The 23,197-nt window shown below is 41.5% G+C and overlaps 1 protein-coding gene across 3 annotated transcripts in view; it reads right to left on the reverse strand.

The window, feature by feature from the left end:
• Nucleotides 1-23,197, reverse strand: part of Swap70 (switching B cell complex subunit SWAP70) — a 140,865-nt gene that overhangs the window by 50,840 nt on the left and 66,828 nt on the right. For all 3 annotated transcript variants that reach the window (XM_019206216.2, XM_010615284.3, XM_010615283.3), the window contains exon 5: nucleotides 12,237-12,377. In XM_019206216.2, coding sequence (XP_019061761.1) covers nucleotides 12,237-12,377 — 141 coding nt within the window. The remainder of the gene's footprint in view (nucleotides 1-12,236; nucleotides 12,378-23,197) is intronic.

A 23,197-nucleotide genomic window follows, 5' to 3' on the forward strand; every position in this document is an offset into this window, starting at 1 on the left:
AGAAATCAATGATAAAAGAAACCATGAAAGAAAGTATACAATACCCTCTTGAATAAACAATGGGTCACAGAAGAAACCAGTTCCTAGAATCACATGACAATGCCAGTACAATATACTGAAACCTATGGGACACAATGAAAGACACTACTGTTCAATATACTTCCTCAAAACATTAGCCAGAGTAATTAAGCAAGAGGAAGAAATGGAAGGGAACTATATAGGAAAGGAAGAAGTTAAATTATTATTATTATTTGGAGATAACAATCTTCTACACAGAAGACCCAAAAACTTCCACCTCTCTCTGACGAAGGTTCCTGACTGCAGTCTCCTCTGCACTGACCCTGCTCACTCAAAACAGCAGTTAGGGATAGTTCTACTGAAGGGAGAATATTACAGGCAGCTAAGTTAGATAGAAATTAGTTGGAGAGGGGAAGGGAGGCTGGGGGATGGGGAAAAAAATAAGAACCAAGACCTGTCATGTAAAGGTACAAGTTCCCAGTGATGAATGTAACTGTACTGTATATGTAAAATGTACCAATAAAATATATATATATTTTTAAAAAGAAATTAGTAGGCAGTCAGACCGGGACAGGCCCTGGAGAGAGTCAGTGTAAAAGAAGAGAACACACCAAAACTGTGGCTGGAGGCACATCCATTGAAGGCCAGGGCTCAAGATAAAGATGCAAAACAAAACAAAAAAAGATAAAGCTAAAGGTGTAGAGAACATGGGAAAGGTAGGGGAAAGCTAATAAGGGAAAAGAAAAAAATATGAAAAAATGGAAATAAAATGTTTGTAAAGGGGGAAGGGAGGAGGGGGTGAAGGGAGGGCATGAACAAGAGGAAAAATGAGAACCAAGACCTGTCATGTAAAGGTACAAGATCCCAGTGATGAATGTAACTGTACTGTATACCTAGAATGTTACCAATAAACTCAATGAGAAAAAAAAAAAGATGCAATGACCAGGCCTACATGCTTGAGGGATGACTCCTAGAATTAATAACCAAATTCAGTGATGCAGCAGGATACAAAGTCAACATATAAAAATCAACAGCATTCCTATTAAGCAACAATAAACTCAAGAAAGAAATTAGGAAAACAATACCTTCATAATAGCATCAACAAAAATTAAATACTTAAGAATTAACCTAACCAGAGCTGGGGATTCAGCTCAGTGGTGCCATCACCTGCCTCGCAAGCACAAGGTCCCAAATTCAATCCCCGGTACCAACAATAATAATAATAATAATAAAAGAATTAACCTAACCAATACAGTGAAAGACCTCTACAACAAAAACTACAATACTCTGAAAAAGAGAAGAGGGAAATCTTCTGGAAACTGTAATGTCAATGATGTCTTAGACATGACACCAAAAATACAAGGAACAAGAGCAAATATGAGAAATGGAATTGAGGTTGATAGAAGAAATAAAAGATAGGTAGAAAGGAGACAGGAAATCATAAGTAAAACTTATACTTTTAAGAAAACTACAACTTTTGGCTCTTGGCCAGAGTTATTCAAGGTGATCCATATCAGCATTCCTTGGCTAAATTTAGGCTCCTTCTTTACTAATCACACCCAAAATTTCTCAAGAATAATGAAAGGCCATAAATTGGCTTAATAGATAAAGTAAACAAACAGGTTGAGAGAATTCAAAGAATGTTTAAATTACATATTCCAGAAAAAGAAAAAGGCTGGGGATTTAGCTCAGTGGTGTCCTCCTGCCTAGCTACTGCAAGGTCCTGAGTTTGATCCCTGGTACCAAAAAAAAAAAAAACCAAAACCAAAAAAAAAAAAAACAAAAAAAAAAAAAAAAAAAAACCCTGAGCCCATACCTATAGACTGTGCTACTAATACAGAAGAAATATAACTCTCAACTTGCTAGATGTCAGATGTGCTGAGTTCATGTCTCCCAAAACTGAAGAATGAATTCTAAGAAACAGTGAAGATTAATGGTAAGAAAGGGCTGGGGATTTAGCTTAGTGGTGGCCTCCTACCTCTAAGCTCAAGGTCCTGAGTTCAATCTCTGGTACCCCCCCAACAAAAAGTAAGAAGGATTTATTGAGAACAGCTCCTGAGAGGGCTGCCTTCCTTGTAAACTCAAGGTCCTGAGTTAGATCCCTAGTATGGGGGAGGAACAGCTCCTGAGAGACAGAAGAGAGGTTCTGAAAGTCAGTTGCCACCAAGTTCCTTTGTCAGGGGTGACTCATACAGCAAAGTTACGCTGTAGGTACAACGTGGGTCAAACTACAATCAACCCATAGATCACAAGTATAGCCGCTTAGTAATATTGATCCCATAGGGAAACGAGTCACATAGCAAGGGTACATGGAAAGAACAAGGGCATTTTGGGAAGGGATGGGTCCACCTGCTCTGCTCACCCACCTGGGCGACTGATGCCTATCTGGACTTTACTAGACAAGGTGATACCGGTAACAACACAATCTCAAGTTATTATTTATCCCTGAGAGAGGCTTGTAGGCCTTGTCACTGCATCTTTCTTTTGAGGCCATGTAGTTCAGGCTGGCCTTGAACTTGCAGCAATCCAAGTGCTGGGATTACAGGCGTGAGCCACCACACCCAGCTTTTCTGGTCACTGCATCCTTATCTTGAGCCTTGGTTTGCTCTAGTCTTTAGCACTAACTCTCTCCAGGGCCCATCCCAGTCTGACTACCTACATAGCTGCCTATAATAGTCTTCCTCCTGAAGAGCTTCCCTAACTGCGGTTAGGGTAGAATGGGCATAGTTTCAATCTATTCTTTGAGATGAGAAGGGTCAGTGTAGGGAAGACTAGTCAGGAGCCTTCTCCAGAGGGCTAATCTAGTGGGCACTTGGATACAAGTCATGTTGGGGTTTAGCAGTTATTAACTCCTTAACTTACTTACAAGGTCAATCTACTGGATCCCCATAAAAGTGATCTAGCACATTTGTCATTGGTTTTATCTGCATGATCACTTAGAGTTTGGCAGCCTCTAAGCAATAATAAGCAAATTTTCCAAGAAATTAAAGCATGGGGCCGGGATTTGGCTCAGTGGTTCCGCCGCCTGCCTCGCAAGTGCAAGGTCCCAAGTTAGATGCCAGTACATAAAAAAAAAGAAAGAAATTAAAGCATGTACAATCAAAGCATGAGCACTAGAATGGAAAGGCAGGTTGGGAAAAAGCCACATCCAGACACTGCTCTTAAAAGACCCAAACAGCAAGTGTAACCAGTGGCTCTTAGACCCCTTAACTGTGGAAGTTTTAAATTCAATATTTCTTTGTCATGAGTCCCTCTAGTTCTAGCTATAAGAAGATGGAGGTTTGTGGTTTTGAAGGATAATTTTAGCTAAGAAATTTAATCATTTTTGATGAGCTTTCACAGCATCCACTGTAGCTTTCTAGCCTCACTGAACTGTAACAGTGGTCGGCCATTAGGTGTAGCTGGAAACTGCCAGGAGAAGTCAGCAAATGAAGCCCCCTTTTTATATCTAGCCTTTATTATTATGCTATCATCTATATACATCTTTTGGTTATACTTTTTTGCTGGGTGTTTAAGACCAAGCTAAAGTGAGGCCTGTGTTAACCAAAATTAACTTTTGGCTGTATATCAAGGTCAGTTAAGTCTCCTCAGGCATAACTTTTGGAAGCACATGGAGTCTCTCAGCTCCTCTGACAGTGGCAGAGTGTCAGGATGGGTCAGTCTTGCTTGACTGTGTAGCTTCCTGTGAAAGCATGGGAGACTTTTCCCTCTTTGACAAGTAAAAATAAAAATTTTATTAGTGCATTTTAGATATATAATGATATAATAATATATAATGATCACATTTATCATTGGGAATTTGTACCTGTACGTGACATCTTGCTTCTTTTTTTCACATTCCCTTCCCCTCCCCACTTCAACCTCTTCCCCTCCTTATTTACAAAAGCTTTGTTTCCATTTTTGCCTTCTGTTTTCTGAAAAACAAATTGTTGAGCTCAAAAACAAAAAGTATTGTTAAGGCAGCTATAGGTACTTTATAACCAGTTATCAATACACATTAAACCCTTTTATGCCTGTACCAAACAGGCTTTCTCACAGAATTAGAGAAGCAATCCTGAAATTCACACTGAACCAGAAGAAACTCAGAATAGCAAAAGCAATCCTGGGCAACAAGAGCAAAGTAAGAGGTGTCACAATCCTGGACTTCAAGTTATATTACAAAGCCACAGTGATAAAAACAGGATGGTACTGGCACAAAAAACAGACATGTTCTAAGAAAGAAGCCAGGCAGAAAGCAGATTAGTGGCTACCGAGAGACTGGCAAACAGGAAAACTGACACTGACCACTGACCACTGACCAGGGTGGGATTTCCTAAGGGATGACAGAAGTACATTGGGATGTCGTGTGCACAGCGCTGGGAATGTCCTAACAACTACTGAATTTCGGGCTGAAAACTACACACTGGGCAGAGGAAATAGTTCAGTGGAAGTATATTTGCCTAGTGTGCTCAGACTTCAGTCTCCAGCACTGCGAAAGCTGAACAATTAAAATGGTAACCTTTAGGCTACGTCAATTACAGCTTGATGGAAAAAATGTTTCATAAAAGCAAAGCAGAAGTATAAGAGCCAAAAAGTGAGAAAGGGAAAAGGCTCTAATATAGAATACCTACATTTCTAACCCTAAACTCTTTCCTGAGTCCAAGTTCTATATTTCCTATGGCTCACACAAAATTATGAATTCCTTGAAATACAGGCCCATATTTTATTCACATCTGCCTCCCTCCGCCTAGAATGCAGGGTTCACTTGTTTACCCACCTACTTAACTAGTTGTGAGGGTTTACTGGGCACCAATCACTGTGCTCAGAGTGGACAACATGCTCAACACTCCCGAGGGGGGCTTGGACCCTGAACAAATACAGAAGAACCAGCTTCGTGTGTGCTCAAAGCCGCTGCAAGGAAAAAGCACAGGATGCTGTGAGAACACAGTATAAGACTGCTGTTTAGTTCCAGGGGTGGGTGCCCCGTGAGGAAGCCTCCCTGAGGAAGTGACAATCACGCCAAAACCAGAGGATGAACAAAAACTGGCTGCATTTTCTCGGTGGAGGAGGACCCTGCAGAGGAAGCGCCATGCCTGAAAGCTGTGAAGCAGGAAGAACCTTGGTGATTTGAGGAACAGTGACAAAGCCAATGTGTTTGCACTCAAGTGAACAACCCGTGTCCACCCATGAATGACTACGTGAACGAAAGGTGGTCTATCTGTAACAGAACATAGTTGGCCATAAAAAGGAGGGAAGCAGTTACATGCTACTACATGGATGAACACTGAAAACATGCTAAGTTGAAGAAGCCAGACACAAAGGGCTGCATACTGTACAACTCTGTTAATATTAAAAGGTCCAAACAGGCAACTGCACAGACAGAAAGTAGAGTAGTGCTTGCCTAGAACTGTGAGGGAGGAGACTGCAAATGGACATGAGATTTGCGGAGTGGTGAAAATATTCTAAAACTGACATGGTGATGGCTCACATGAGACAGGGACTACAGCAAAAGCCACTAAATTATACTACTGCTAAGCAGTCAATTATATGGTATGTGAGCTGTATGTCAAAAAAGCTGTAATTTTTTAAAACTATATTGCTCTGACTTCTTGCAGTCCTGGGGAGTGAACCTACAACCTTCAAATTGAGCTACATTCCTAGCCCTTTTATTCATTTTTTTTTTTTTCATTTTGAAACAAGATCTTGTCACTAAGTTGACAAGGCTCTATTTTTTGTTTTTCTATTTTTCAAGACAGGGTCTCACTAAGCAGTTCGGGCTGGCCTTAAACGCAGTATGTAGCCCAGACTGGACTCAAACTCACAGCGGTAATCGTTCTGCCTCAGCCTCTGGGATTACAGGCCTGCACCGCCACGAGTCTCAAAGCCCTTTTATTCACTCAGAAATGTATAATCCTCCCAGAACTTGGGAGGCTGAAGCAGGAGGACTGCTGTGAGTGAGTTCAAGGCCAGCCTGGGCTCCATAGTGCGTTCAGGGCCAATCTAAACTACAAAGCAAGACTCTCTCAAAAACAAACAAAAAATATAATCTTCTACTGTTTCACAAACATGATTAAAATGTAGAGCATAATTTTGTCATTGTGCCTAATTAACTGTGACTTTCAATAGGTTGCAGAGGTGCACACCTATAATCCTAGCTATTTGGGAGGCTGAAGCAGGAAGACCACAAGTTCAAGGCCAGCCTGGGTAATACAGCAAGACCCTAACTAAAAAAAATAAAATAAAAATTATGTGTGTGTGTGTGTGTGTGTGTGTGTGTGTGTGTGTGTGCGATTTTCAAACAACTATGAAAGATAAGATAACACAGAATAAAGGGCTGTTAGAAAGAAATTGGAAAAGTGCTTCCAGCTTTGGTGGAAAGTGCTTCAGAATGATACCACTCTGTATCTAGTGATGGTTGTTAGGCATGTGGTCGAGGTGCTCTTCCCCATTCCCAACTTACACTGTGTCTTTTCACATATACTAAAACAATTTGAAATAGTCCATGTTTGCAGCAGTACACCATGAGTACATCCACTGTGAGTACTTGGTACAAGCACATGGCACATCTTGGTTCTTTTTATATCCCTTCCCTCCCCACCTCCCAACATCTCTGTCCCCTCCCCACTTGCCAAAGATCTATCTCCCTCTTTCCTACTGTCTTTTATTTTGCCCTTTATGTATACTTTGGGTTTCTCATATAAGGGAAACCACAATTTTTGTGCTATGTGTCTGACCTATTTTACTCAACATTATGGACTTGATATACAACCATTTTCCTACGAATGACTCAAATTTACTCTTCTTTGTGGCAGAATAGCACTCCGTTGTGTATAAACACCACATCTACTTTACCCATTCATCTGCTGATGGGCATATGGGCTGCTCCCAAGTTTTATATATTACAAATTGCACTGCTATAAACATACATGATGTATGTATCACTGTAATATGTCTGTCTTTAATTCTTTGGGGGAAGACTTTTAGGGGACAGCAAGGTTGAATGAAATTTCTAATTTTTGTTTTCTGAGGAATTTCTGTACTGATTTCCATAGCAGTTGCACTAATTTACATTCCCACCAACTCCACCTGCACTCTGGATTCCTTTTTCCCCTCAGCCTCTCCAGCATTTGTTATGATGTGGTTTCTTGATGACCAACATTCTTTCTGTGGTAAAAAAGAATCTCAGTGTTGTTTTAATTTGCATTTCTCTAATGACCAGTGATGAACATTTTTTTATGTATTTATTGGCTATTTGAATTTCTTGGAGAAGTGTCTATTCATTTTAGTTGCCCATTTTTTGATTGGGTCTTTTATTGAGGGGGATCTAATTCTTTAAGTTCTCTGTATAAAAAGTGTTTTAAGAATTGAAGTGTAAGGCCAGGTATTCAGTTCAGCCAGTGCCTACCTGGCAAGCACGAGGCCCTGAGTTGGATCCCCAGTACCAAAAAAGAAAGAAAGTATGCACATAAAGGGAAAAAAACATACATGTAAAATAAGAATAACAATGCATAGGAGAGACCACATTGGGCTGAAATGTTTCTATTATTCTTATGTACATATGCTCTCAAAAAACAACAATAACAACAAAACACTGTGGAAAACAATCTTGGCATAAGAACAACAAACATGATAATCATATAAAGTCCTAGAAAAGGTGAAAATAAATTCTATAATTTGAAGAATAATAATTATCAGAACTAAGTGTGGTGGTGCACGTCTATAATCCCAGCATTCTGGAGGCTGAGGCAGGAGGATTGCTGTGAGTTCAAGGCCAACCTGAACTATAGAGTGAGACCCTGTCTTTAAAAAAATATATATCAGGAAGTAAATACGGATACTACTGTACCTATAAAATTACTTTTTTAGAAATCCAGTTTCAATATAAGTTATATCTTATTTGCAACACCTTTAGAATAATACACCCAGACAAAAGCAAAGGCTCCTAAAACAACCTGGAGTATTGCTGACCAGACATTAAGAAACACCAGAGACTAGGCCAGAGATTTAGCTTAGTGGTGCAGCCACCTGCCTTGTAAGCACAAGGTCCTGAGTTCAATCCCAGTACCAATGAAAAAAAAAAGAAAAAAGAAAAAAGAAACACCAGAGACTAAGAGAAAAGACTCCTATCTTAAAACACATGAGAAAGAACATAAAGGAACCATAAGGAAGCTGAGAAAGTCTGAGATTACCAGAAGGTTTTTTAAAACAACGCCACATTTTCCTTCAACCAATATTCCCCATATTTATCCAAAAAACGAGGAGGAAAAAGCATAATAACTCTGAAAGTTATGAATCGCTCCAGAATGCAGGTAAAGGAACACTGGTGGAGCAGTTCAAGGGGTTGGGTTCAAACTCTATCCGCCCATTGTGACTCAGAGCTTGTCAGGCTCCATTTCTGCCTGAGGAGCAAGGGGTAATTCCAGGGCCGCCTTGCAAGATTAACAAGGGGCTCAGTGAGGCAAGGTGAACGTAGGAAAGCTCACTTCGCAAATGTTTAATCATTATTTCATATTTTCTTTGCAAAACCAATCTTAAGTTTTGTGAGTCACTACTGGCATTTTCCTCTTTTCAACCAAATTTCAGAACAAGACACTAATCTTAGCTCAGCTTAAACCCACACCATGGAACCACCGCCATTTTACTTGGACTGCGGGACTGGCAAAACTCCACTCCAGGTGGCCCAGCAGAGACAAACAAGGGCTCACTGTTTCACCACGTCGTGCCGTGAATCAGTTTTTCTCTACAATCACTGGCTCATTCTGGATTTTTTTATAGATTTTGCTATGTTTTCTCCCCCGTTAACAAAACTTTAAAATATCAAGATCCTCCAAGAACACTTTAAAACTTAAAGTTCAAGAGGTTTAAAAAATAATAGTACACCAAGGGGAACAAAATGAAGGAGCAGGATACACACCTCAGGATATCAAGCCTGTGAGTTGTTCTCACTGCCCCAGCTCACGCAGGTTCTAACACCAAAAGCAAAGCAATTTCCAGATTTCTGAGAATTTCTCAGTATGCTCTATAATACTTTAGTAACAGACAATTGTGAAAACTGTCTCTGATTTTTAAGCTTAAACACATGCACATAGCAGATGACTGCTGAAAATAAGACATATCTACTGACAACTGTAAAACGAAAGATACCTGATAGATTAGCAACACAGGAGCAGGGGGAAAAAGCCTCCACAAAGCACCACAGCATCATTCTGTGAAGTTCTGAGACCTCACACATGGATTTCTGTACAATGTGATAAATCATTTTATTGAGGTGTAATTTTATATCATAAAATTCACCCTTCTAAATGCCACAATTTGATGGTCCATAAACCTTCATAATCATCAGCACTATGGCAAACATTCTCATCATCCCAACAAGGAATTCCAGATCCATGAGCAGTCACTCAGCATTTCTAGCTCCCCACAGCCCCCGTTTTCTCTATATATTTGATTGTCTGAGGCACCTCACATAAATGGAATTACACATGATGGAGCTAGTGTGAGTTTGGTTAAATCTTACATTTCACTACTTGCAGCTTCTCTTTTTCCTAACCAAGCATGACCATGCAACATGGTGATAGTTAATATAACACAGTATATTTGTACTTAAATTGCTAAGAGTAGATTTTAAGTATTCTTACTACAAATAAATAGTATATATGTGAGGTAATGCACATATTACTTTTATATGGCCATCCCACAACATATACTGATTTCAAAATATCATGTTATAGGGCTGGGGATTTAGCTCAGTGGTGCTGCTGCCTGCCTCTCAAAATATGTTATATATCATAAGTTTATACGATTTGGGGGGTACTGGGGATCAAACTCAGGACCTTGCACTTGCAAGGCAGGTGCGGTGGGATGAATGAATGAATGTTGTATTATTATTGTCACCCTCTGAAGAGCATTTTTTTAAAAAAAATACCAAAAAATATCACACAGTATTATGGTTTGTGTCTAGATGTCCCCCCAACGCCTCATACAGTCATAGGCTTTTTCGGAGGTGGCTAAATCTAGAGTATGTGATGCTGAGATTAAGGACGTGTGATTACTAAACCTGTATACTTATTGGTTTGGCACCGCCTTAATCCCAGTGGGCTGGATAGGATAAAAGGGGCAGATGGATGCTATGAAGGTTCCCGTTTGCTTTTGCTGTGTGGGAGCCATGAACTGTTTTTCCTCTTGGACATCCCTCTGCCATGCCACCCTGCCTTGGAGCCAGCCAACTATGGACTGACCCCTCTACAAACTGTGAGCTAAATAAACCCTTTCCCCTTTAACTTTGGGTGTCAGGTATTTTGTCTCAGTACTGAGAGAGAAGTAACTAAGACAATAGGTAAGAGTAGGATTTTCATAAATTTTGATGTACTTTCACAAGTAACTAAATATGTAAGACATGGATCGCTTCTCGGCCTTTTGGCTAAGACCAAGTATAAGATATGGAAAGATAACACTAGATATTAGTAAGAAAGATAAGCTGCAGAAGTACATGTATACAAGCTGGGCGTGGTGGCGCACCCCTGTAATTCCAGCACTCAGGGAGGCTGAGGCAGGAGGATCACTGTGAGTTCAAGACCAGCCTGGGCTACATAGTGAGTTTCAGGTCAGTTTCAACTACATAGTGAGACCCTGTCTCAAAAAAAAAAAAAAAGTACACGTATACTATGATCCTATCCATACAGAAACAAAACACCATGTGTGTGCAAGAGTGTGTGTGTGTGTGTGTGTGTGTGTGTGTATTCATATCTCATAGTGTTTTTTTAAAGTTCTACAAAACAAGCACAGTGACACAGGTCTGTAATACCAGCTACTCAGGAGGCTGAGGCAGGAGGGTCACAATTTTGAGGCCAGCCTGGGCCATACAGAGATCCCATCTCAAAGCAAGAAAGAAAAAGAAACAGAAACAGAACAGAAGAGACGAGACCAAACAAAAATACTACAAAGATATTCACCAAATTTTTAACAATGATTACTCCTGGAATATCAGACTAGTACAAAGAAAGAACCAACAATCACAATCACTTCTTGTATCACATATTTCTATATTAACTGCCTATTTAACAGCAAACATGTACTACCTTTCGTAAAATTTTAATCACCAATTAATAAAAGTTATTTACATGTACCAACAGTTTGGATTATTTGATACTTTTCATGTATTATATTTAATACTTGTGAAGAAGGGCAGAAGCTGCCCAATGGCTACCAAATTACAGTCAACAGCAAGGTCCACCAAGCAACTGTGCAGCAGGGTAACCACAGACAGTAATGAGGAATTTCAAAAAGCTGGGCAAGGGGATTTTTAATGTTTTCATCATAAAGCAATGCTAAGTGTTTGAAAAGATATTTTTAACCTGATTTAAGCATCAAACAACATATACATGTATAGAAAAATCACATGGTATCCCATAAATTTGTATAATTTTTATGTTTTTATGTACTACCTACTTTAAATTTTTAAAAAATTTACACATATGTAAATGTTTTGGGGGGGTACCAGGGATTGAACTTGGGTCCTTTGTGCTTGCGAGGCAGGCAGCAGCACCACTGAGCTAAATCTCCAGCCCCCACATGTACACTTTTAATAAAAACTGAACATGGCAGCAACTGTCAATAGGTTAAATTTGACATCTAAACACACGACAGGTTTTTATAACATCTTTATTCAGAATATGACGTAGAGGAAACATTCAAGTGGTACCTTGAAAAGTCCAAGCTGAAAAGCCTGCAGGATAATTTCTAAAGAGTAATGATAACTATGCCAGGTATGGTGGCGCACACCTGTAATCCCAGCACTCGGGAGGCTGAGGCAGGAGGATTGCTGTGAGTTTGAGACCAGCCCGGGCTACACAGTGAGTTCCAGGTCAGTCTCAACTACATAGTGAGATCCTGTCTCAAAAAACAAAACAAAAAAAAAGAGTAATGATAATAACTGTCACACCCTGTAGGGTTCACACTTAACTCCATCACATCCCCGCTAGTACCCAAGGAACTACATTTTTCAAAATGAACACAGCACCCCAATTAAGGATGCGTAGAAACATAAAACACAGTCCTTACTTTCAAAGAACAAACTAAGGTGAAAAGCATCCAGCAGATTTTGGAAGGGAGTGGAGAAGACATAATAGGAGGCACCATCCATCTCTGTCTCACGCTTGTCTTCCGTCTCCCGACGCCTCCCACCACAGCTCCAGCAGCCAACACACGAGTGCAAACTGAACAAGAGGTCAGAATCCTACCTTTTCCAAAATGAACTTGTTTAAATACGGCATGTAGCCCTGATTGGAGACAGGCCCTTCATCATCATCCCTGAAGTGCTCTTCAAGGGCGACAGGGTCATGAGGAACCTTCAGCACCGTGCACAGGTTATGGGAAAGGACCTATGGGGGAGAGAAAGAGCAGTGTGAAGCAGGCGCCGCTCTCCAGCACAGGACACTGCCACCGTGTCAACACGACACACCGCTCTCTGCCTTGGCGAGAAGAGGCGGAGGGTGAACTCACAGCACACCGGGGTGCCTGCTGCCCAGCGCTGCCCATGAACCTCTCATTCCCTCCCCAGTTTGGCTTTACTCCCCAAGAGGCCATATTACACGACCACTGGGAGCTGGGACCTATGCGAGGTCTGCGAATATAATAACCCTTGTAGTCCATTAGTTACTGAGCCACATTAGAAAGAAGGGGTCAAGGGCAAGAGAATGTGTTTAAAATTAAACCCAAGTACAGCAGGCTCAGCTAATTAGAGCTTCTCTAGAGAGGGAACCTGGCACAGAGCAGCACAGCCAGGCATCGTGGACGAGGTGGTGACACGGACACGTCACAACCTCTCTGGGCTTTGGGCTTCCCATTTACTAAGTAGGAAGGACCAGACTAACACACATGTATAGCACATGGCAATTAGCAATTGCTGAATGTGCAAACCTCTCTGTAATTAAGCGACTACAAGTTAGACATCGACATGAATATAAAAGAACACAGACATTAAAAAAGAAATCAAAGCCAGGCATGGTGGCGCACGCCTGTAATCCCAGCACTCGGGAGGGTGAGGCAGGAGGATTACTGAGTTCAAGACCAGCCTGGGCTACACAGCGAGTTCCAGGTCAGAATCAACTACATAGCGAGACCCTGTCTCAAAAAAAAAAAAAGAAACCAAGACTCTGGTTTAGAAATAGAAAAAAATATATGAGGTACAGAGGTTACTAGAGATCAGGAAGGACAGAGAGAAAAGGGGCAAAAGGGAGGTTGGATTTATCAGTGCACAGTGGATGCATGTATGGAAACATCACACTGAGCCCTACTAATGTGCAATTAATATGTATTAATAAAAAAATCTTAAGGGCTGAGGATGTAACTCAGTGGGGCTGCCTGGCAAGCACAAGGTCCTGAATTCAATTCCCGGGACCAAAAAATAAAATAAAATAAAAAATGAAAAATCTTAGAAGCCACCAAAATGGCTTCAAATATTTTACAGAAATCTGCATTCCACAACGTAAGTATAAAAAGAATTACTACTGGCCTTGCAATAACCTAGGTGCCCACCCTCACACTTCCAGGTAGCAGAATTCCCAGTCTGACTTATCTTGGTACGAATGATATTTTTGCACACTGAGGCCATACTCTTAAGAGAAATTTATAAGTCACACATATGTAAATACCAAGTAGTTTCTCTGGTGTGAAAAGCTTAAAAGTGTAAATAACATCAAAATATATACTTGACATGGTGTGACAGGAAGAAAAGGTCTAACATAGTAGAGGAAGTGGGAGGGATAGGGGAAAAGTAAAAAAGCAAAAGAAAAAATACGTGAAAAGGAAAAACGTGGAAACAATGACTGTGTAAACAGGGTAGGGTGGAGGGGCTGAGGGGAGCAGCTGGGGAATGGGGAAAAAATAAGAACCAAGATAAGTCATGTAAAGGTACAAGATCCCAATGATGAATGTAACTGTACTGTATACCTAAAATGTACCAATAAATTTAATAAAGATAAATTTTTAGGCCGGGCATGGTGGCGCATGCCTGTAATCCCAGCAGTCGGGAGGCTGAGGCAGGAGGATCACTCATTGTGAGTTCAAGACCAGCCTGGACTACATAATGAGTTCCAGGTCAGTCTCAACTGCATAGTGAGACCCTGTCTCAAAAAAACAAAAAAAAAAAGATAAAATTTTAAATTTTAAAAACTGATACTCAAGTCTCTTCTATTTCATCTGTGCATTATGAACGGGTTGAATGACACAGACAAGGATGTACTCTGATCAACAGAGATCTTCCTAAATGTCAAATCCCAGGTTAAAATATTCCCTATTTTTCTCAGTCCTACCTATTAAGGAGCCATAATCATCTCAGTAAACACTTTCAATTTCATTAAGCAAGTCACTTCTTCTGAATACACATCATATTTCAGTTAGGATATTTTTACAATTTAAATTTTTTAATCTATAAAAAGAACATTTGCATATCTTTTTTCTAAATTGGTTCTGTTTCTCAAAGCATCATTTATGTGGAGATCCTTTTGTACATGCTCTACTGGTTTTAAGGAAGTAAGTCAAGTAAAGGAAGTAAACTTACAAGTGGTTATAAAGGCAGTAATGAAGACTTTTATCAGCCCTACAAAGCAGGCTGTGTTTCTCAAGCAAACCTTGTATTTGCCAGTAGAGCACATGAAAGGACCATGGTGAGGATTTTATTGAAGAATCTTGTGCTATAGTCAGCAAAATCTGTAATAGACTTTTTTCTCTATTTACCTAGGAAGGCTTGTAGCAACTGACCCCCAAAGAGGTTTAGTGAGGATCAATTTCAAAAATGTCAAGTGCTTATAAGCTGTAAAGTGCTATGGAATCAGGTAAAGCTCAAAGGTCATGCAAATTTTAAAATCATCTGGGACTTTACTATATAAAAATTCCCAACCATTGGTTAAATTATAAAACATCATAAAAAAATCATAAAATTAAAAAAAAAAAAAAAAAAAAAAAAAAAGAAAAAAAAAAAAAACACAGCCAGGCGTGGGGTGGTGCACGCCTGTAAGTCCAGCACTCAGGAGGCTGAGGCAGGAGGATCCTGTGAGTTCAAGACCATCCTGGGCTACAAAGTGAGCTCCAGGTCAGTCTCAAATTAAGATATGAACTCCAGACTTCAGCAATGGACAATCAATCAGCTATTTCTGGGCCCCATGGCACATGCCTATAATCTAGCACTTGTGAGGCTAAGGTAGGAGGATCGCTGCAAACCAAAGGCCAGCCTGGGCTACACAATGAGTTCCAGGTCAGCCTGAACTACGTAAGGAGACTCTGTCTCAAAAAAATAAATGAATAAATAATAAACATCACTGCTGTTAAATACAGGGATGGCTGAATTCAGTGATAATTTTTTTAGTCACCTTTAGTTACTTTAGCAAACTGTGAGGGAGACAGGACATAAAAAGCAGCCAGGACCAGGAAGAGACCTAAATTCCAATCCTGGTACTGCTGCTTGTTTGCTTGGCCTCAGTATCCTCATCCAAAAAATGAGCAGTTGCATTTATGTAGAAAATTTCTAGGAATTAAAAACCCCAAATGTGTTAACTATCAACCCAAATTCATTTCATGAATTCAGCAAAAAGAACTATAATGTAAATTAGCACTTCATTTAGTATGGCTCAAACAAAGAAAGTAGTTGTCAAACAAAATAACAAAGACACAAAAGAAAATGTGTTTCTAAAAGAGGGGAAAACATGTTTTATCTGATATTTAAAACTGTTTACCAGCAGTTTTTTGTTGTTGTTGTTTTTGTTTTTTGAGACAGGGTCTCCCTATGTAGTTCAGACTGCTCTGGAACTCACTGTGTAAGCCCAGGCTGGTCTCGAACTCGCAGCAACCCTCCTGCCTGCCTCAGCCTCCCAAGTGCTGGGACTACAGGGGTGCACCACCATGCCCGGCTTACCAGCAGTTTTTTAAAAGTCTAGACAGTATTCAAGTTTTTTAAAATAAAAAATAAAATATATAGCCAGGCTGGGTTATGCATGGTATAATCCTAGTACCCAGAAGGCTGATGCAGAAGGATCAAGAGCTCAAGGCCAGCCTGGGTTACACAGCAAGACTCAGCCTCAAAAAGTAAAAAGAAAAAGAGGAAGAAAAGGAAAAAGAAAAAAAGAAGTACCAGTAGCAGCCACTACTGCCACAATTTTTTTTTGGTGGTGGTGTTGGGGTGGTACTGGAGATGGAACTCAGAACCTTGCACTTGTGAGACAGGCACAGTGTCACTGAGCTATATCCCTGGCCCACCAGTGCCACAATTCTGATGGCCAGAATATAAACTGCAGAAGAACAGGAAAGTTCTATAAATTTGCACAGCAACCTGTGCTTTTTGGGCTAGACTCACACTTATTTTACACGGCTAGTTTTACAGATGAAGAGGCTACATCAGAGATGAGAAGACCTGCCCCAGCCCAGCGTGGTGGCGCACGCCTGTGATCCCAGCACTCGCCAGGCTGCAGCCGGAGGCTCACCACAGGCTTGAGGCCAGTCTGAGCTATGTAGTGAGTTTAAAGCCAGCCTTGCCTGAGCTACAGCAAAACCTGCCGAAGAAGAAAGAAGAGAAGAAAAAGAACAGGAAGAAGATCTGTCTCAATCTAGCATTAGAACACAAACCTCCCACCATAGTACCCTTTCCACGCTATGCCATCTTCCCTCTCTTTCTGGTAAACAGACACAGCCCCGCCTGGCAAAGACGGCAGTGGACACACACATGTGCTGTTCCCAAGCTGCAGGGATGGGCCGGGCTCCCCCAGACCCCCAGCAGTTCCCCAGTGCGATGACTTCAGTGGAGCCAAGGAAACTCCTATGGCGAGAGTCCAAGAGTGCCTGAAACGGGGTGGGTCCGCTGTGGGAGCTCTGCCTCCCAGCACCCCCTCTGGGGGAAACCGATCCAAGAGCCACTAGCCCTCTCTCCCGATGAGGAAGCTGAGAAACAGATCAAGACAAAGCAATCAGAAAGAGGACTACAAGTTCTTAACTTGTACAAGGACTGGCCCCAAATCACTCTAATCAGGGTCTTTGCAAGTTTCTTGAAAACCCGGAATTGGTCCCACTTCAAATGCCTGCTCTCCAAAGGCCATTCTTTTAGAACCCACATGATTGCTAAGCAACTCTGCTCTCATTCCCTGATCTTTAGAATAAATTACTGTTACACATAAAGGATCCCTACCCATGCCAGAAACTCATCTCTCCCCTCGTGGGTGGGAGGCTGCTGAGGAGGTGACTAATTAGCTGCTCCTGGTCCGCTGTCCTTCAGTGGTTTTCCATTCACCCTTTCCAAGCCTTTTCCCCTGGCTATCATGAAAATGAAATCACCAATGGTGGCGAAACGGTGCTTTAAACACAGGAGTGCTTGATGCTTGCCGCTCACCCCCTCCTCCCTCCTAAAGCTGTAGCGACTCTAAAAGGTCCTTTGAGATGTGCCCCCCACATCATGTCCCTCCGTGTGTGAAAAGGGCAAGATTGAGCACTGCAGAGAAGGGGCGTGGGGAGCTCTATTCCAACAGACTTATCTGCACCCACATAACCACAGAATTGTAATTCATAACGGCGGATCTTTCTGTAAAAAAACATGAAAATTCCTGTCCCATTTATAAAATCTCAAGCTAATAGCAAATTACTGGAAAATTCTTCCTAACAATGAGCCAGAATGACCAATTTCCTAGCACAGCTATGCCCTGCCTTCAGGGCATTGTCTACTAGAAGTCCTGCCCCTTTCCACGGGAGTTACAGTCCCCTCCTGGACAACAGCCTTTAGTTCTGCTCGCACTGCTTTCATCAGCTTTCCCTGAAGTATCTTTATTCTGTGCCACCTCAAAACTCTCAGTCATGTTGATGCTGCCCTCTCACAATCCGTGAGAGGGATCACTTGTCATCCTAGACACTTTTACCAAATAAATCTTCAGTCCTGCTTACAGGATCCCCTTGCCTACAAGTCAAAAGCCTACAGGAGTAGAAGTCGGGGGAGTATCTGAGCTCCACATTTGAATTATTCAACCAGCCAACTCACTCTACCTTCCTAGCCGTATTTTTCCTACTCCTTCGCACCAAGAGTAGAACTCCGAGCCCCAGAGCACACCATACACCACCCCTCTGCCCTTCTCTGCGGCCCAGCAAGGCCCCAGCCCACCTCCATGTCTATCAAAATAAATACCATCTTTTTCTGAATCCTTCACTACCCAAAACCAAGGCGATCTCTTCCCACTGTTTCCAAAGCCATCTGTATCTGCTGCATTACACTACTGCATGTGCATTTCTCCCAGGACAGTGAACATTCCCGAGAGCAAGGCCCATGCCTCACCCATCACCGCACGCCCACAGCAACCAGCCATAATACTTCAATAATGACCACACTTTTTTGTTTGTTTTTTCCGGTACCAGGGATCAAACCCAGGACCTTGTACTGCCAGACAGGCACAGCACCGATGAGCTACATCCCCGACAGTGACAACACTCAGAAAATATCCTACTCCTCTCTCCTTACTTTACATATAAAAAGACTGGTACCTAGCTGGACATGAGGGTGAAAAAGCCTACAATCCCAGCACTTTCGGAGACTGAAGTAAAGAGATCACAAGTTCAAGCCCAGCCTGGGCAATTTAGCAACTTAGACAGACTCTGTCTAAAACTAAAAATAAAGGGATAGAAGGGAAGAGAAGTAGGGAGAGGGGAAGGGGACATAAAAAAGAATTTAAGGTGTGCTATACATATTTGCCAACTCCCACAATGGATGTAATCATTATGTACTGTAAACATGTACTAATAAAAATTAAAAAATTTTTAAAACCCAAAAGCTATTAAACAATTAAAGGGCTGGGGTGTGGCTTAGTACAAAGGTTCTGGTTTCAATCCCTAGCACCTGGAAAAAAAGACTGGGGCCTGGGACTTGGCCTGGGTCACAGAATAATTAGTAACAAAGCAAGGACCAGACCTCAAGCCTCCTGTTTGTCCCTGTGATGCCTTGGCTGGGAACACTCGCCTTCTACTTAACCACATTCTTCCCAGACAGTCATTCTTCATGAGCTCAGGGAAACCTTGGCCAACCAAGCCCAGGCAAAGAACTCCCTCACCATTTAATCGTATTCCGTTTCCCGTGCTAGTGATACCTCAAACATTTAAGTTCAACTCAATGAGGCAGGAAACCGCGTCCTATTTTTCTTCCTTGTCTGTCACAGTGACCAGCACCGGGCTAAGAAAGGATTCAGGAGGAGCATAACACAGACAGATTAAGATATCTAACTCAGAAGCATCCGTCTTGATGCTGTCTGGGTACTATGAACTATAGTGTATGTCCCTGGTTTACATTCCAGCTGAATCCCTTTTTTGGGGGGGGCAGGTGCCAAGGATCAAACTCAGGTCCTTGAGCTTGCGAGGCAGGTGGCAGCACCACTGAGCTAAAACCCCGTTAAATCCCTTTTAATTAGTTTTTTTGGTTTTTTTGAGGGTGGGGTATCAGGGATTGAACTCAGGTCCTTGCGCTTGCAAGGCAGGCCACCGAACCACTGAGCTAAATCCCTGGCCCTTAATAAGTTATTTTTGATAATTCCTCAACTTAGTCCTCTTCAGAAGCCAAATATTGGTAAATTTGATAACATAAAGATTTTTAAATTTGTCTTTAAGAAGAAAGATACCTGGCTGGGAATGGTGTTGCAAGCCTGTAATCCCAGTTACTGAGGAGGCTGAGGCAGGAGGATCACAAATTCAAGGCCAGCCTGGACAATACAGTGAGACTCTAGCTCAAAATAAAAAATGAAGGGCTAGAGCCGTAGTTCAGGGGTAGAGCACTCCTGGTTCAAGTCCCAGTATTGGGGGGAAAAAAAGATGATGATGATGATGAAGAAGAAGAAGACACCATAAATAGAAATGCTACTGGGCCAGGGATTTCGCTCAGTGTCACTGTGCCTACCTGTAAGTGCAAGGTCCTGAGTTTGATTCTCCCCTCCCCAGCAAAATAAGCTATTACCTACAGTATTCAAATCACTCTTAGAAATTAGTAAGAAAAAGATCACCTAATAGGAAAATGAACAATGGGCACAAATAAAATTCACTAAACAAACTAAAGACTAGTAAATACGGACCATCTTATAAATTCAGGATGGGATTCCTGGGATCTTTCAACTTCAGACTACACTTTTAAACTGAAATATAAAGGGCCGGGGATTTAGCTCAGTGGTTCTGACACCTGCCATGCAAGCACAAGGGCCCGAGTTTGAACCCCGGTACCAAAAACAAAAAAAATTGAAGCATAAAGTCACCTGTTATATATGATTTTTCATATACCTCTGTCTTACCATTTCTCTACAAACAATTCTTTAAATGTGGTTTGTTATTGTATCACATTCTAAGGAAACCATACTCAAAGAGTCCCAACATATAAATACTAAAGGTAGCTTGTCTTCTGACTGAATTTCTTGTGTTATGTAGAATTTCATATCTTGGAGCCAGGGATTTGGCTTTGTGGTTCTGCTGCCTGCCTTGCAAGTACAGGGTCCTGAGTTCGATCCCCAGCACCCCCCCCCAAAAAAAAAGAATTTCACTTTTTTTCACTTCAAAAACTAAACACAGGAAAAACACTTCACTTTATAGTAACCAAAAGAATGCAATTTTTTAAAATTCTTGATTCTTGTCTAAGTGACAAATAGCTGGCATTTGAGCAGAAAGATACAGGCAGTAAAAACAGCTAACACCTAACACTAGAGAAATTACTGGGCAGGTATTCTCAATCACACAACAACCAATATTTCGGACTAAATAATCATTTGTGTGGAGGAAAGGGAGGTGGCCAATATACACTGCAGGATGTTTAGCAGCATCGCTGGCTAAAAACATCTCAAAAATTTGTAAATAAGGCTGGGGATTTAGCCTGCCTTGCAAGCACAAGGACCCAAGTTAGATCCCCGGTACCAAAAAAGAAAAGAAAGAAAGAAAATAGTAAAATAAAGCATGACACATTAACACAGTGAAACAGTTCACACCATTATAAAGAATGCAAGGATGGCATCTGTATCTATAAAGACTGCCACAGAAAGATGCCCCTAACACAGTGCCTAAGAAAATAGCATATGAAACATATTTGTACTTCATGAAAAGATATATATGGGACCGGGGATTTAGCTCAGTGGTTCCACCACCTGTCTCATAAGCACAAGGTCCTGAGTTTGATCCCCAGTACCAATAAAAAAAAAAGATATATATGTCTGCATCAGCCCATGTGGCACGGTGGGTGGAAGGGATGTGTTAAGAGAAAACAATGAGCCAGGCCGTGGTGGAGCACATGATCCCAGCACTCAGGAGGCTGAGGCAGGAGAATTGCTGTGAGTTCAAAACCAGCCTGGGCTACATTATGAGTTCCAGGGCAGTCTCAACTACATAGTGAGACCCTGTCTCAAAAAACAAAACAAACAAATAAACAATCAATGAAAAGTTTAACTGCATTTGCCTTTGCTGGTGGAATTTCAAGTATTTAACCTTTGCCTCTACAGTATACTGTCTGATTATTCTACTGTATGCTCTTTATCATCAGAAGATAGAACAAGGGGGGTTACTATGATCTGAACGTATTCCCCAAAATTCATATGCTGAAATGTAATAGTCAACATGATAATACTAAAAGGTGGGGCATCTGGGAGGTCGGCCTGCCTGCCTGCCTGCAGGCCTTCTTTCTTTCTTCCCTCCCTCCCTCCCTCCCTTCCTGCCTTCCTTCCTTCTTCAGTGCTGGGACAGGAACCCAGGCTCTCACACAAGCTAGGCAAGCACTGTACTAATGAGCTACATATACCCTGAGCCCCTAGGAACCAGACCGAGAGTCCTCAGGTTCAACACACATTCAATCTGCTAGGACCTTGATCCTGGACTCTCCAGACTCCGGAAAGGTGAGAAATAACTTTCCATTAATTAGACTAAGGTAGGATTTCTGCTAGAGCGCGCCAATGAATCTATAAAATGTGAAGAGATAGCTGAAAAACTATAAAGTTAATAGCTTAACTCAGGCAAGACATTTGCAATAAAGTATGCTTTACCAAGCTTCTTAAAACTACAGTAATGGGCAACAAAGTCCCCCAAACTAGGACAGCTTCCTTAGAGTCCAGCGCCCCACTGAAAACACAGCACAGATGTCCTCAAGATGAACCACATGTGAGAAGACTTAACTCCAGTAAACTTTCTGCTCTACCACTCACACCACTGTGTAAGTTCTATTTTTTTGTCTGTGTAATATCAAAACCTAATAAATCACCTGATCCAGACAGGTGTTTGATATGTGTCCAATTTAAAATTTTTTGAAGATTTTTAATTTCTTCTTTTGCTTCTGGACCATTTTAACCTAGATCTGGGTCACCTACGATGCCTTTTTTTTCTTCTTTTCAGACAGTCTCACTATGTAGCCCAGGCTGGTCTTAAACTCATGGCAATCCTCCTGCCTCAGCCTCCTGAGTGCAGGGATTCCAGGAGTATGCCACCATTCCTGGCTTTATACTACCATACTTCCAGAAAGAACCTTTAAAAAACTTTTTATTGGACTCTCTAATTCAGATCACTTTCAGAGAGTAAAGCATAGTGCCTCCATTAGCTACTAATAATACCAGAAATAGTCAATTACAACTCATCTGACCCGAGCTCTAGTAAAGCGATCCAATTCCTTAACATCAAATACAGACCTCTGAGAAAAGGAAAGAACAAATTCGTAGTGGGGTATGGTGGGGTGGCACTTGCCTGTAATTCTAGTACTATGGGAGGCTGAGACAGGAGCATGTAGGGTATGAACCCAGCCTGTGCTACTCAGCGAGAAGCCTAAAGTACAATCCCCAGTGCTAAGAAAAAAAATTAACAAGTGTATCAGAGAGGATTCCGGGCTAAAAAAAAAAAAAAAATTTAAAAAGCGAAATTAGGCAGCTCAGTTGAGTACATTCTTCTCCAAGAGAAAATCTGAAACCACAGTGTACAAGGTGAGGAGCAAGATTTCAACTCTAAGATTTACCTCAGCTGGGCCTTCTGATCGCCCGGCCCCTCAGGGTTCTTAAAATGGCTTCCATCCCTAACAACCTGAAATTGCCTTTCAGAGGGATTCAGTGACAAAGAACTGCATAAGAAAGGATTGTGCCTAACAGCCTCCAGCTACCGTTAGCAACCCCTCAGCCAAGGACTCGGTGGCCTCTCCCTAAAAGGTCCTCCTAAAAGCCGTAAGCTCCAGAGCTCCTGG

Source organism: Fukomys damarensis, unplaced genomic scaffold, assembly GCF_012274545.1.
Source record: "Fukomys damarensis isolate Sample0158 unplaced genomic scaffold, DMR_v1.0_HiC HiC_scaffold_16, whole genome shotgun sequence".
Classification (NCBI taxonomy): Eukaryota; Metazoa; Chordata; class Mammalia; order Rodentia; family Bathyergidae; genus Fukomys; species Fukomys damarensis.